General features: G+C 37.0%; 1 protein-coding gene across 2 annotated transcripts in view; it reads left to right on the forward strand.

Annotated features, from left to right (window-relative positions):
• Positions 1-7,453, forward strand: part of CRIM1 (cysteine rich transmembrane BMP regulator 1) — a 555,578-nt gene extending 548,125 nt beyond the window's left edge. For both annotated transcript variants that reach the window (XM_069955382.1, XM_069955383.1), the window contains exons 14-17: positions 717-911; positions 1,404-1,523; positions 3,307-3,494; positions 5,793-7,453. In XM_069955382.1, coding sequence (XP_069811483.1) covers positions 717-911; positions 1,404-1,523; positions 3,307-3,494; positions 5,793-5,969 — 680 coding nt within the window. In that variant the 3' untranslated portion in view covers positions 5,970-7,453. The remainder of the gene's footprint in view (positions 1-716; positions 912-1,403; positions 1,524-3,306; positions 3,495-5,792) is intronic.
• Positions 7,454-15,892: the final 8,439 nt, after the last annotated feature.

Consider the following 15,892-nt stretch of genomic DNA (forward strand, 5'->3'; position numbering starts at 1 on the left):
ATCCTTCTCAATGTCCCGGGCGCTATAGGAGGCTATGAGCAGGTCAGATTAGTCTCATCTGCAGATAGTTCCCCTTTAATAAGGACAAGCAGATCTAATGTGAACCATATATATTTGTTTACACTGTGGTGCTGTAGGTGACCTCTGGTTTACTTATGGAGTTATTTTGAAATGTATGTACCTGAAGAAGAGCTCGGAGTCATGTTGAAACGTAAAGAACATTTTAATAAATAAATATACAGTGTATACTTTTAGATGATATTTGCAAGGTTATTTTTAGTGGAATGGTGGCAGAGCCTGTTCAATTCCTGCATTATTTGTATTTTTGGATAAAAATCTGTAAAAAGGATCTGCACATTATAGATTACTGACACCACAGAAAAATAAAAACTTCTAATGTATCTTACTGGGCCTTACATCAAGTTGCCCAAATGATCCCCCATCTCAGTCACACAGTCCTGTTTTGCCCCTGCACTAAGCAGATACCCTCCGTTTCCAATTGATGAGGTAGAAGTGAGCAGAGTCCCTTCTCTGTACAACCCTGCCAAATATGTTGTCACTGTAATAAGTAATACTGTATAAATAAATGTTGGTGGGTATAGTGGATCCGATAGCAATGCAGCTAGGCATATATACTCACCACGCTGCTCTGGAGTTTACACTGTTACATATTGCCATACTTAAAGTTTTTTGTTTATAACCATTTGTCATCACAGAGGATACAATTCCAAAGAAAGTTGTCTGCCACTTCAACGGCAAGACGTATGCAGACGAAGAGAGATGGGACATCGACAGCTGCACACACTGCTACTGTTTGCAAGGACAGACACTGTGCTCCACGGTCAGCTGCCCACCTTTGCCCTGTGTAGAACCAATAAATGCTGAAGGGAGCTGCTGCCCCATGTGTCCAGGTAACAATATCTGACTTTTTGAACATGCTTATTGCATTCTTAGCAGATTGCATGTACAGTAGAAACTTGTTCCTGTAGCCATTCAAGGCATAGAAGGCTAAAAATTGTGTGAATACATTTTATTACTTAGTTTGAAGAGATCCCATGTTGCAGCCCATCTTTATAGTTCAGAACTACAATTGGTAAATTTGCCCTTGGAATTTCTCAGAATGTAAAATAATTGTCAGGTATGCTTAAAATGTTATATGAAGTAAGGTTTATTAAAGCCCATCGCCGAAGCTCTACAATACTACTATGTAATCTTACCCTAGACAAAGTAAATGCCACATTTTAATTATAGGTATGTAAATCACACACTGAGGGCTCTCCCCTATATGACCTCCATATGACCTAACAGGGCCTATTGGCTGGGTTGTATTTAAAATTATAATATAATAATGGCTGAAGTGGAACGAAAAAGGGGTGTATATAAATGGAGTTTTTGTTTTGCAGAGATGTATATTCCTGAACCCACCAACATCCCTATTGAGAAGACAAATCACAGAGGAAGAAATGAACATAACTTTCCTCACTGGCCTACACCAAGTGAGAATGATATTCACCATCATAGAGGTGAGAACCCCATGCAGTTAACATTGATTTCTCAATGATCAGGTAATATGTATCTAGCAGTAATCTATGTGTCCCTTCTTAGCTTAGCACAACTTTAGCAGGACCTGAAGCGAGTGGCATGACATTAATAGCCTTTCACAACAACACAATTTCATGGCACTTGGTCTTGAGATGTATAAGCTTTGTTGTGCAATAATTGTGGAAAAATGTATTTATGTGCTATCATTGTGTGAAGTTTCTATACTGCCTTTGTTTGCCTTTTGCAGACTTGTGACAGATCCAAGTCACCAATCACACCAGTGTTCATTCTATATGTGTGAACATGGATGTGGATGGTAATTTTTAAGCCACTCACTTTCCTCATAATTGAACTGGGCAACTGCATAAACAGGCATGAAGTGTTGTCTTATAGAATTCTACTAGATCGATGTTTGTTTGCTTGAGCCTATTACATGGCTTGATTATCGTTTAGCAAGGGCTGCATGGACATAGTTAGCAATGTCCGTGCAATCCTTGCCCTACACTGTTCATACACTGCCTGTCAGCTCAGAAAAGGTGCAGAGCGCAGTGTCGGGAAGAGAACAGAAGGCAGGAGGAGACAAAGTAATGTATGAACAGTTTATTTAATCGTTAGCCAACGATAGGTCCGGACCTAAAGAAACAGTCATTGTCTCTATTACGTGGAGCGATAATTGCCTGATTCGGTTGATTATCACTCAGTGTAATAGGGCCCTTACTCTTATGGTCCCTTTGTTTTAGGAATATGTGGTGTCCCATAAGTACATAAAACCTTTAAAAACCTTTTAAGCCAATTGATGGTCCCGACTATGCTTATTACTTAGGGAATTACATTTTCCTGTTTTCTACTGACTCCCCCTTAAAATCTGTGAAAATTCTTCCAGATATAAGACTCCTTTTTAGTTCAATGAGACTTCTGAGACTGCACAGAGAAATTTTCGTATGGATTCAAATTCCGACTGAAGAGTTGACAATTGTTAAATGGGGTTATTAGAGCCTAAGGCCTTTTACACGGAAAGATTATTGTGTGATTAAAACGCTTTATCGTTCGAATTTAAGGGATAGTGTTCTGGTTTAAACGACAAATGAGAAGTCCTTTGTATGTTGTTGATTGAATTGTTTGCAAGTCTTTCGGTGTACACACTTATCTTTCGGTTGTTCTCAGATCACTGGGAGTATACTTTATAAAACAGTCGCATTAATGACTTTTTGTAGTGCTTTCGTAGCCTATTCTTTAAAAGAAAAATCATTGCTTGTCAAGGCAACAGAATTCCACTCTAAAATCTACTTTAAGGTTATGTTCATAGACTGTCACAATGACGGCTGTTTTTATTAAACGGCCGTCATTTAACTGTAAATAACAGCTGTTATTTTAAAACAATTGTTATTATTATATGAATAACAGGTGTAGTTTTTCAAATAAAAACAATTATTTTCCATTAAATGATAGCTGTCCAATTAAAACGGCCATCTTTTTGACGGTGTGTGTGAACATAGCCCAATTCTGCTTCATTTCAGCATGCAGCAAAATGAGGATTTTAAGCGAAATTTTCCTTTTTCTTTTACTCAGTGTACCTACAGTATATGCTTCCACATAATTTGGTAAATTTATAGAAAAATTGTCTTGGACCAAGCTTATAACTTGATAGCAGCCTGAATTAAAAGCAGATATGTTTGTCGTATATTGCTTGTCCACAGTGTTACTCCTGGAGCATGTACTATTATGTAGTTCGTTCCCTGATCTTCTCACAATGTTTTCTTCTAGAACTGGGCCATCTTAAAGTCAACTACAGGGAAGGAGACAGACCCCAGCCAAGTGAGGACACTTCACTTCACTCAGTTGCATGGGTGACAATCCCAATATTGACAGCGTTGATTATCATCATTGTCCTTCTTCTTATCAATAAGAGAAAACAATGGATTCCAGTACCCTGTTACCGAACACCTACAAAGGTACAAAGTTCCTATGTTAAATGTATATTTCCTAATATATCATTTATGCTGCTTACTGTACTGTACTTACATCATATACAAATAAAATATAGCAAGTATGCACAACTAGGCGCTGACTATAAGCTGGTCATACAGTCAGTAGTGTCAGCAGCAGTGCCTGCTGACATGAGTGGTAACAAATGCTTAGTATGCTCAGCAGTGCTAGCAGCCTTCTATTAGACCGGATTATGAATTGGATGGCTTTCATTTCTGGAGTAAATACTGCATCCATCAGCCACTTCTGTATATAGTAGTATAGACACATGCAATAGGGTGCGACTAGAATACAATACTAAGTATGTGTACTGTAAAGAAATGTCCATTCTTATATATATTCTGGTTTATTTGTAATTCACATCTTCATGTCATGATGAAGAGGCCAGAGACGGCTATGATCATGTATGCCTATAATGCATTCAGTTGTCTATTAGTATTTTAAAGCAGAATGTCAGTCATTAAATGCAAAGCCTGTCATGTGATTGCCTTGTACAGCACAGGTTTATACATAAGTCTACATCTCCTGCTACCTTGTGGAAGAAGAGTAGGTTAAAGCAGTTGAGTAGAAACCTAATATTGTGAATATTTGAATTCCGGCCCAAGGCAATACTGCTTCTCGCTTTGCATGTCTGCTTACACTGTCACATTCAGAACATTCCACAGGGGAACACAAGATTTAGGTGTTTCAAGGGAATGTTAGAGGTTTTTTTTTTGCTATATGATTAACCCATGCTGTGCATAAACTGACTAGGTAGCAATGCTGATTCTTATATAGTGCAAAGATTACATTTGCGTTCTTTTTTGTTTTATTAGTCAGAATAACATAATAAAATCAGGACACACCACAGGGTATTAAAGAGATGACTGGTATTGATAACCCTGTTTTAGTAAAATATGGGCACCAAAGCCTATGTTTCCACATATGCATTCAAAATGCAAACCCTATATAAACTGCACCCTCCATTCTGCTAAAATAACCACACAGTTTAGCTGGGATTATCGAGAACACTGGGGGTGTATTGTCCACATATGTAAATTCCTGGCCTTCTTTTTCCTACAATTTTGTTGCCATAGGGTCTATGTAATTCCTTCACAGCTGTCATGCTGTTTCTAACATGGATGCAACAGCACACTGCTCCTTTCTATGTCAAATCTCTCTCCCCCCCCCCCCTTTTTATTTTCTTCTTCTAGTGTTAGAGATAGCAGTACTAAAAGGAGGCTGTACATTGCAGTTAAGAGTATGGAAACCAAGAAGCATCCAGATCTTCAGGGAGGGCAGATCATTCAGGGTATACTGGGTCATGGTGGAGACAGGGAGGAAGGTGGTCTGCAGGGGGAAAGGTGAAGGAAAAAGGCTGTGTGTGGGAAATCAAAGACAGCATAGAACTCTCAATAGACCCTAGGTTGTGGGAATTCTCTGCATTACAGTCTGTAAGCATGAGGGAGTCGAGATACCTTGTATTCTGTTGAAGGAGAAATAAGTGTAAGGGTCCTTTTACATACACAGACATCTGACCAATTATTGAAGCCAAAGCCAGGAACAGACTATTAACAGAGAAGTCGTAAAGGAAATTCCTGGCTTTGGCATAAACAATCAGTCAGATATGTGTGTGTGTAATGAAGCTATGCCTATACATGCGATCTAGCGAGGACAGCATACTTGTGGGCTTGTATCCAGCATATTACTATTACTAGGAGGAACACTGTCACATGAAAAATTTTATAACTAGGAGCAGGTTGAAAATTCTCTACCAACTTCTCTACCTGCAAGTCTCCCTCTGATCCTTCTTGGTAAACATTGGATTATTGAATTAATGTATTGGTATGGCTTTTCTGGTAAAATTATTTGAATTGTGAGCAATAATTGGCAAACTATGTAAAGTGCTTCCGAATCTGTGTGCGCTATACGAATGTAAAAGCAAAAAAAAGCAGTTGTGACTCTGAAGCACATTGGCTTAGCGGTTAGCAATATTGAAGTGTTGGGATCTTAGCTTCAAATCTTGGTGGGAGGTTTCCTGCAATGTCCTCCCACACTTTAAAACCTATTGGTTATTAGGTTATTTTAGAATTAGATTGTAATGCTAAATTAGGACAGGGACCATTTTTAGTGATGACAAGCTCCGTACAGTTGACACTATATAAATAACATTTTTATTATTATTAATATTCTAAACAAGAAGGTCCAGGTATTTTTTTCCACAACACACTGACACCGCATAAATCTTTGTAATTACTAATAAGACACTTTTGTGTGTTCAACAGCCGACCTGCCTGAACAACCAGTTGGTGTATGTGGATTGCAAGAAAGGGACTAGGGTACAAGTGGACAGCTCCCAAAGGATGCTAAGAATGGCTGACCCAGACTCTAGATACAGTGGCTTCTACAGTATGCAAAAACAGAACAACCTCCAGGCAGATAATTTCTATCAAACTGTGTGAGGAACGCCCAGACTTCTAACACATGGATTTTCCTTTAGCGAAAAAGGAAAATAAAAGAGACAAGAGGATGGGAAAAAGACTGAAGCCTGCTATACAAAAAAAAAAAACTAAAACCGTGCACTTGCTTATTGGATTGTGTGACATGTACAGTTGAGACTTTACTGAGATGAACTCTTGTCTCATGCAATGTGCCAAAACAAACATTCCCACTTTCCCTTTGTAACAACTGACCAAGTGTTTTCTTAGAACCAAAGTTTGGAGGACTGGCTTATGCGTATCTGCTTGTAACATAGCTATAGAGATGTTTTCTTTTTTTCAGGTTGGTTGGGGACATAGTTTGGGGTACTGACAATGGAGAGGTCACAAGATCTAAATCGGACGCAGGAGGAAGGCGAATATGTATAGAGGGGCACCAATTTCTTCTAGTAAAGTTGCTAATACTGGCTTATGCTGGTAACCTACAAGTGAGAATGGCAGTGCCCACGCCCCATTCAAAGACATTGGCTTCTCCTGCATCTCAGAATCTATACCACAAGAAAACAATGCTGAAAATGGAGTGGTCTTCACAAATTTTGCTACAGGTTGTTGTACACGAAAAAATACTATGTACAAATCACAGCCATGTTCAAGCTGCAAATAATTCTTTTTTTTAAAACTGATCTCTCTTCAAATGTTCAATACAAATAATTATGTTTAAAAAAAAAAACCTGCAAAAAGCAGATGATAGCTGCAGTAAGGTAGACAAGATGGGTAAGGTTCTAAAACTATAGAAAATGTGCTGCTTTTTTTCCCCTTTTTAATTTTATTTTTATTTGATTTTAGCAATTGGCCAGTTGGATTACAATAAAATTACAGAGGGCTTAGTAGGTTTTTTCATATATAAATATATATCTATATCTGAGCACTGGATTTTAATTTTTCCTTAGAGCAGTATTGAGAACATTTTAAGATCTTTACCAAATACTGTTCTGATTTTACTTTTATAATGGGGTGTTGTTGAATCGATTTTATTTTTTCTTCTTTTTGTGTGCGTGCAGGTGTGAAAATGTGTGTGTTATTTTTGTTGCATTTTTGTGCTACCAAGAGAAGGATTTCAATTGCTAGAAACTTTTGTCGATGCTGGAGAGGCAATGGTTGTAGGCAACAATAAAAAAGGAAAGCCAATGGCGTTAGCTTGCTGGAAAAAAAATAACTTAAGCTTCAAACAAGTGGAGATGGGGTAGGGGGCAGAGTTTTTTTTTCGATTTCACTTCTTTTCTTTTTTTCTTCATTCTTTTTTTGTTTGATTTTAATAAGTTAGTGATTGTGCGAATTAGAAAACTGCTACCCTGTTTTGGAGTTGCTTAATTTTATAGTATTCAAGCACCTTTTTTCAAAGCTGAGTTAAAAAAGAAAAAAAAAGTTACAAAAAAAAATTAAATACAGTAAGAGGAGATTATGCTTCTTCAAACTTTAGCATTTTAGAAATATTTATGTAAATGTATATTATGCTAAAATGACAAAGTATTTGTATATATATATATATATATATATATATATATATATATATATAAAATATATATATATAATTTTATATGTTTTTTTTTTCCTGTTGAATGTATTTTTAACCATGAAAGAGAAATTTACCCGTAAAAGATGCATTAAAAACCAGCATTCCATACCAATGCTTAACTGCTTGTAAGTTCAGATAAGGATGCAGGCATTTTTTTTATTCTACCTACTGTTTTGCTTTTCTTTTGTGTTTGTGTGTGCTTTTTGTCTTTGTACCGGTTCACGTGTATTTGCGTGAATATGCATTATGTAAAATGTGTGTATATGTCCGTGTGAACCCTAAAACCACAGTGACTTCAGCAATAAGCAAAAGTCCTGCTACTTTAGATATTGAGTTGGGGGGGAGGGGCTTTTAATTTATTATACAGTATATTCTTTTGGTTTATTTGCTATGTTCTGTGTTTTGCTGAACAAGCCCAGAAACTGGACTTGGTTGTTTGGTATTGTGAGGTGAAATTCAGTTGAATCAGATATGGAAGGAATACATTGCAACTATATCATTGGAAAAAGACTTGTGGGATTTAAGAAAGGCTTGTTCACAAAATAATGTTATGACCCGCATGTCTCCCTGCATGTTTCTGTCTCCCATGTTTACCAAAATGGGTATAGATAACATCAGAGGGAAGAGGGGGCATTGGGAGCAGTATCTTAAAAAAAAATAACCAATAGCTTCCCTGCTTCATGAGTAATGTGGGAAATATTGTAGTGTGAGCATTGCCTTGGAATGTGTTTTATTCCCATAAAAAATTCTATTCCTATATAAGAAGAAAAAAAACAAACAAAACAAAAAAAAAACATATATATATATATATATATATACATTGCTGGAGTCATTCAAACAGCCTGATGTTTCTTCAGATGTTGAGCTTCACTATTATGAGGAAATACCAGATGCAAACTAAATTAGAGATCCCAAAGCAACGCTGTAACCCATGGTTTGCACACAGTAATGTGTGGATGCGATGTGAATTAGTAGAATAGTGGCTGCTTAATGTTTGATATTCTTTACAATATAACTGCAGAGTATATGCATAATATACATATATGCATAAATATATACACAGTCATGTGAAAAAGTAAAACACTCAATATAAAGTCATTAAACAGAAAACCATAACAGTTTTTCACAGCGTATGTATCAGATTGGTAGAGGTCTGATTCTTGGCACAGCTGTATACATACGGTGTCCCCTTCAATCAGCTGATCGGTGGGAGTGCTGGGCATGAGACCATCTCTAATATTATGTTGATGGTCTTTCCTATAGATGGGCAATCCACTTAAAAAATTGAAAATTACAATGATATTTATACCATTACTATAAAAATAAAATAAAGAATAAAAAAAAAAATCCCCTAAAAAAAAAATCACAGATTTGTCTTTTCCTTCATTAAAGGTAAGATCTATCTTGGCTTTACTCCTTGGCAGAAACAGCCTCCAGCAGTCTCTGACATTTTACATGAGTTTTTTTCTAACTGCGCAATTTCACAGAAAATGTACAGGTATGTTATAGTTTAATTGCATGTGGCTCCATCCACTTTCAGCTGAGCATTCTCAAATGGTCTCACTTTTTTCTCAAACATTATCATCTGTTATGATGAAGAATGCATAGTGTTGTTGTTTTTTTTGTTGTTTTTTTTTTTACTATTGTGCTTCATTGTCCATGCCCCTGATGCCATAAAGCAGACCCAAACCATGACATTTTGGTATCCAGTTTGTATTCAAATCTTCTGATTAAATCATTCTGCAACTGTGACCAGACAACTCTGCCTTTTGCCTTTTTTTCTGTTCTACTTGTTCCTGTGACCTTGGTATTCAATGAGAAACTGGCAAGCCAATTGTTTTTTTTGCCAACAGATATATCTCTCTCTAAACCTCTACCCAATACACATGCATGCTTAGCATAGCCAAGCCTGCATGTCCTCTGAATCTGGAGAGGAGAGTAAGGGCCTATTACACCGCCTGATCCCGCACTCTAAGCGAGCAATGATCTGCTGGATCGGCACTAACTTACTGAACCTATTACCCGGCTAAAGAATCGCACGACAGGGCTGTCCTTGCTGTAATCATCTATCAGCCATACATCTAACGTGCAATTGCCGTTACATGGGTAGATGCGTGGCTGGTGGCCAATGATTTTAAAACATGTTGAAAGACAGTGATTGGCTGATGATAGGTTACTCCGCTGATCGCTGTCTCTATTACACAGGGCGATATCTTCCTGATTAGGCAGGTAATCAGTCCATGTAATAGGGCCCCTAGCTTCTGCAAGACAACTCTGACAGAAGCTTATCACTCCTAGACATGTTGGAATCCGTCAGTTTATCCTCCTCTTCCCCGACATCTGCAGTCAGGGGAGACTAAGGAGACCCTCCTACACATTATATGGCAGCCCAAACTCATAGACTGCTACTAGATGTGTCTAAAGGCCTCAGAGAGCTCTTTGGATCTAGGCTTGTGAAATTACACATTTCACCATCAAGAAGTAACCATATTGGAGGTTACAAGAATATTGCTTTCTCCAAGACCTTTTTTTTTCTGAGCATGGACTTATCATTTGTATCTGATCCAGATTCTAACTTTAGGTCTTAAAGGTGTTGTCCAGGGAGCACAAGATGGCTGAAGCCTTTTACTTGATGATGCTCACTTTCTGTAAGCCCATGTCTTTGAAGTTCTCTGGACAACACCTTTAACACACCTGCTGGAGGTTGTTTCAGCCTAATGGGCTACACCAGATATACTTACGTACTTGTTACACAGCAAAAATGACATATCTGGGTTTTTTTGTATTATTATTATAATAATTAATTATAATAATAATAATTATTATAATAAAGTAAAATGTTAAACCCTCTTTGACATTGGTATGCATTACAGGGCAGGTCTGGATACTTACAGTACTTGACAGACCCCATTTACTTTAAAAAGAGGGGGGGGGGGGGGTCTGTCTTGGGTTGGTCATGCAGTGCTGTTCTTCCAGCCTTGGAAGCAGATGGGAAGTAAACATTTTATTACATTGTATTTATTGGTAGAATGAAGATCACATATTGATATGTCCACATATGTAAAAAAATAAATAAATAAAAAGCTGAACATGAGGGTGTCCTTACTTTTTCACATGACGACTTGTATGTGTACAAACGCTCTACATACTACAATGGACGTTCCTCTGCACTTTGGCTAATATGTAGCTTGGATTAGACAGTTAAAAGAAAGAAGGTTATAAACTATAGATCAAGCCATGAATACATTATAAATCTATTTAAATATATTTCTGAGTATTATAAATGCTGTTTCAGATAGGAACAAATAGTATTTTTATATGCTTTTTCCTTTAAGTGTCATACAAATAACAATAAACACGTACAAAGAAAGCAAATCTTTATTGGACATATTTCCATCTATTAAACTACAGTAATTCAATAAAATCATTCATTTGCTGTCCTATTCCCATGAATATGTCTTTATTAAGAAGAGTTTACGGCTAAGGTCTGGTAAAGTATTATAGTAGGAGGGGACCCTGCTAGCTGGTGGTAGTAGAAGAAATCCAGGCAATGTGGTAAACAGTCCTGACACTCACCAAAATTTATTCTTGCTTATTTATTCAGTGTGCAAATCACACAAAAAGGTAACAAGGACGTGTTTCGGCTTGTTGGTCCTCATCAACTGTGATGAATGCCACTAGGCTGAAGCGTCTTTGTTATATTTTTGTGTGACATCCCACAATTAAAATATATATATATATATATATATATATATATATATATATATATATATATATATAAAAGCCTATATGATGAAATAATATTTGTTTGCTAAAATGGGTCTTATACTACATGGTAGTACTATCTCAATAAGCTTGAGATGTATAATACAGGCAGCCTATGTGGCTACTCTGAGGCAGCTAGAGAGACAGTACCCAGGTGTGTAATCTCCACTGGCTGCAAGTATATAGAAATGTATTATAGCCATAAAGATATCGTAAGGCCCCAGGATCTTGGCTGTGAGGGTGTGAAACAGAACCTGAAACCATCTTAATGATCTTAGTTACATATGCTATATATTCCACTGCCTATAGATTAAAAGCAGGGTCAGGTAACACTTTTAATACCTCCTGTTTAATATTCCTTTATCTGGCTATGTTCACACAACGTCAAAAATATTGAAAAGGTGGCTGATTTTGCTATTTTAAAAAAGTCTGTTTTTACCACGATTTAACTGACTGCAATAGCAATCCATTGAAGTCAATGGGAAGACAGACGTCCAATGTACACAATGTATTGAATAAAAGACATTTTTACCACGGACGTCAAAATAATGAACATGATCATTATTTTCAGACCTCTTTTGCAAACAGCGGACGTTTTTTATTAGTTGTTCACACACTTTTTTTTTTTTGCACTGTTCTTTCTCCGTTTTTATTATTAAATTCAATAGACTTTTCAATTAAGCCGCACCCAAAGGCCAATTAAGAACCCCAAACTAGAATAATGTACCAACATTGCACCAAGGGGAGGCCAGACAGCTAAATGACGTCCATTATTTTAGACTCAAACTAACAGACGCCATTTTAAACGGAGCTGAAAAAAAACGTTGTTTGTACATAGCCTCTTATGCCCGCCCTTACCACCATGTTAGAAGCAAACCTCTTACATTACGCTCTGCTCTGACTCTTTTTCACTTTTTTCACTGAAAAGCATGTATTTATGGCTAAAAATATTTAAACAATCACAACTAGAGATAAGCGAATTTACAGTAATAAAGAAAAGCACTTTATTATCTCTGAAATCCGCTTATCAACTGGCTGCATTCATAGCCTGCTGCCTCACTGCTGTTCAGTGCCACTCGTACATGGGCGCTGGGGAAAGCTGGATCCAGTCTTGGAAAACTGGGAGATTTCAGAGATAATGAAGTGCTTTTCTTTATTACTGTAAATTCACTCATCTCTAGTCAGAACCATCCATCATATAAGCTCCATTGTGATCAGATCAAAGTTGGGGAACTATGATTTTATCAAAACTTTTTTGCAAGAAAGTTTGTGCCAAATATATTTGCGTTTAATTCCATAACGCTGCAAAAAAATTGTAAAAAAAAATTTAATCTGGATTTTTTGTGTGTTTTCTATAATTGTAGAGTTACATTTCAGAATGTTGGTGTTAAACTTTCTTGTTTGGGGTCACCGCTATACAGTATGTTTTGGTCTGTCCTCACTGTTACATCCGTATTACACATTAAACAGGCTGAGGTGGATTTAATATAGAGAGAGCCTTAAAATATTCCAGGCCTCCAACTGTGCTCAGCTCAATTGATGCTTCACTGTGTAGTGGCAGTGTTGAGTAACTGCAGCTCAGCTCCCGTTTAAGGGGCTGGAGGCTCAGCTGCAGTTACATGGCACCATCACTACACAGTAAATGGAGCCAGCTGATTCTAGCCCTGTTGACTAGGTAGTGTGAGAGTGTCAATCATATTAGCCTGGAAACCCCCTTTAAGGCTCTGTTCACATTGCCACTGAGTTTCATAAAAAATAATAGCATAATATGCAGCACCATTTTTGCCACTGGTATTTTTTTTTTAACTTTACATTTCATTTTAGAGGGAAAATCTTTATAAATATTTATAATTACACAGAATATGTAGAAAAATTTTATATTTCCCACTTATTTGGAATAAAGAAGATCTTGGGGAGTTTGGCTGCTTTTTATGTGTCCACTTTGGATAAGGTATATGGTATACACCGATGGTGGAGGTTGTGAATGAATATTTAGTAAGATCTATAGGGCTTCTTGAACCGACATTCAGCATGTCAGGTTATCATCCAGTCCTTCATGCTCTTAAAACTTGACTTTTTTTTTTTAATTCTTTATTCTTTTTAGTTTAGCAATTTTTACAATATTTAAAAAGAAGACAGAAATAAGATTGCCATACCATCTTCATGCATCATACAAAAAATATAAACTTTTCTCTTTTTCCCCTTTTCTCCCCCCCTCCCCCCCCCCCCCCCCCCCCCCATAATGTAAAGTGAAACTGGCTCAGTTGCCCCTAGCAACTAGATTCCACTTTTCATTCATCACAGACTCTTTGGAAATGAAAGGTGGAATCTGATTGGTTGCTAGGTTTCACTTTACACCATGTTTGATAAATCTCCCTCATTATGCATCTGTGTGATTTTCTGGAGAAGCTAGTGCAGGGTATTGTGATTGCAATTCTCACCATTTTATAGTTCATAATAAATGCTGTTAATGTGTTCATTTCAGTATCTGAGCTGATAACATGCATTACTTATGACCTCCATTACAGGTTTTCAAGTTATCTATAAAAATATTAGCTGTCTGTGTTTTTTAATGTGGTCTACAACTAGTAACATTTGTTGTGTTTTTTATAGCACCAATATGCAAATGCCAACACCTTATAATCACACTAAAGTGCAGATTTAGAATGGTGACATTACCCATGTTGAGGCAATTTGGGTATTTGACCAATTTATGCAAATTGCTTTAATTGTATTGGACAAAAATGTCCTGCCTACTGTAGCTATTCTGTGCCTTATTTCTAATAATAATACCCACTTGGAGTCATTTGTAACGGTAGATTGTACTGTTCAACTTTTCTACATTGTCCTATGTATAGATCCATATAGCCAGTGGCTTAAAGTAGTGGAGTCCAATTGTTGGAAATTCTGATTTTGACAATTAGGCCTCCTATGTACATAAGTTTACAAACTCTTCTAACATGATCCAAGATGAGGCAGACCAATTATCATAAAATAGCAGAATTACCTATAGTATTATAAGTAAAGCATGATGCTTAGAGGTGGTTTATTTGAATAGTTGTGTTACTAAAGTGCTGTTACTTTTGTTTAGTTTCTATGATTCTACTTTAATTTTGTGAATTTTGCAACAGAAATATCACTGTTAAATCAGTCACATGGTCTGCTTCTATGTTAAGCTTGCAACTAGTTTAGGCCCTAGTTACAGTATGTGAAATGCTTATATGAGGACAGGGTTAGTCACTTAATACTTCGTCACACCTAATTATATCATCCAGCATGTTTTTTTTACCTCTTTATTTCTTATAATACTTCACTTTTCCTTATATACTGTACATACCACTTCCATATTTTTCCATAGAGGTCTAGCTGTATGTATCAGATTCTATAGACAGTCATGTAAGCAATTCACCTGCCACTTAAAAGTTGCCATATACCCCCAACCTAAGTATTCATGGTGTTCAAACCACACGACATATAGAAGTGTATAAGTCCCTGTGTACGTATAGATCTTTACTTCTTAAATAGTCACACTCTTTACCTACGGTAGTACCACATGCTAACAAATCTCTGCAGTCTTGAAGAAATAATGTGTTATATAGTGTAGTTGTACAACAATATAAGTATTACCCATAGTGGCCTATTATTCTCTACACTGCTTGGGCCATTATTCTATGTTTAGTTTTTACATACATCTCCCATAGTGCGTACATCTTCAGTCGTGCCCCAATTGTCTTTGTGAAGTTGTTGAGATCCTTGTGAGGGAGTGCTAGTGTGGATGCTCTTTTTCCTATGGACCCTTGCCTGTGAAACTTGAGGTGGATCAGAGGTGGGATCCAGTACCCACAGAACTGCCCTACAATGTAATAGTCATAAAGCCATGTGCTCATAATGCTTTAGTACAGTGTATTAGTACTATAGCATTGGCATATAGAATGGCAGAAAAAAAAACAGGAAAGGACATCCAATATGTAGACATCCTTTTTTGCTTTTGTCTATAAGAGTCAGTAAGCTCAGGTCTCTGCTGCAGATCTATGTAAGTCTATCTTAAACTCACTATAATAACTCACCATAACTTCTATCTTGAATGATAAAAGAATCTCGTGTCCAGATACTTTCACTTTATTATATCTCCATAAATATTAAAAGTACTTGAGCGTTGACTAAACCTGAAATCTTTTAACACAAATGTATTTGTAATAGAGATGAGCGAACCTCGAGCATGCTCGAGTCCATCCAAAAACGATCGTTTGGCATTTGATTAGCGGTGACTGCTGAACTTGGATAAAGCCCTAAGGCTATGTGGAAAACATGGATATAGTCATTGGCTGTATCCATGTTTTCCAGACAACCTTAGAGCTTTATCCAACTTCAGCAGCCACCGCTAATCAAATGCCGAACGATCGGGTTCGGATGGACTCGAGCATGCTCGGGTTTCGCTCATCTTTAATTTGTAACAATATCACCTACCACCTCTGAATTGGTTGTTGCCATCATTGGGCTTGTTCCATTATAGCCCTAACTTAGTAAACATGTGAGGCAAGGGCGGTTGGTAGTCACTAGACATGAGTGCAACTGAAGCATACTCCAGTTCAATTGTTCGGCGTTT

Source organism: Dendropsophus ebraccatus, chromosome 15, assembly GCF_027789765.1.
Source record: "Dendropsophus ebraccatus isolate aDenEbr1 chromosome 15, aDenEbr1.pat, whole genome shotgun sequence".
In the NCBI taxonomy this organism is placed as follows: domain Eukaryota; kingdom Metazoa; phylum Chordata; class Amphibia; order Anura; family Hylidae; genus Dendropsophus; species Dendropsophus ebraccatus.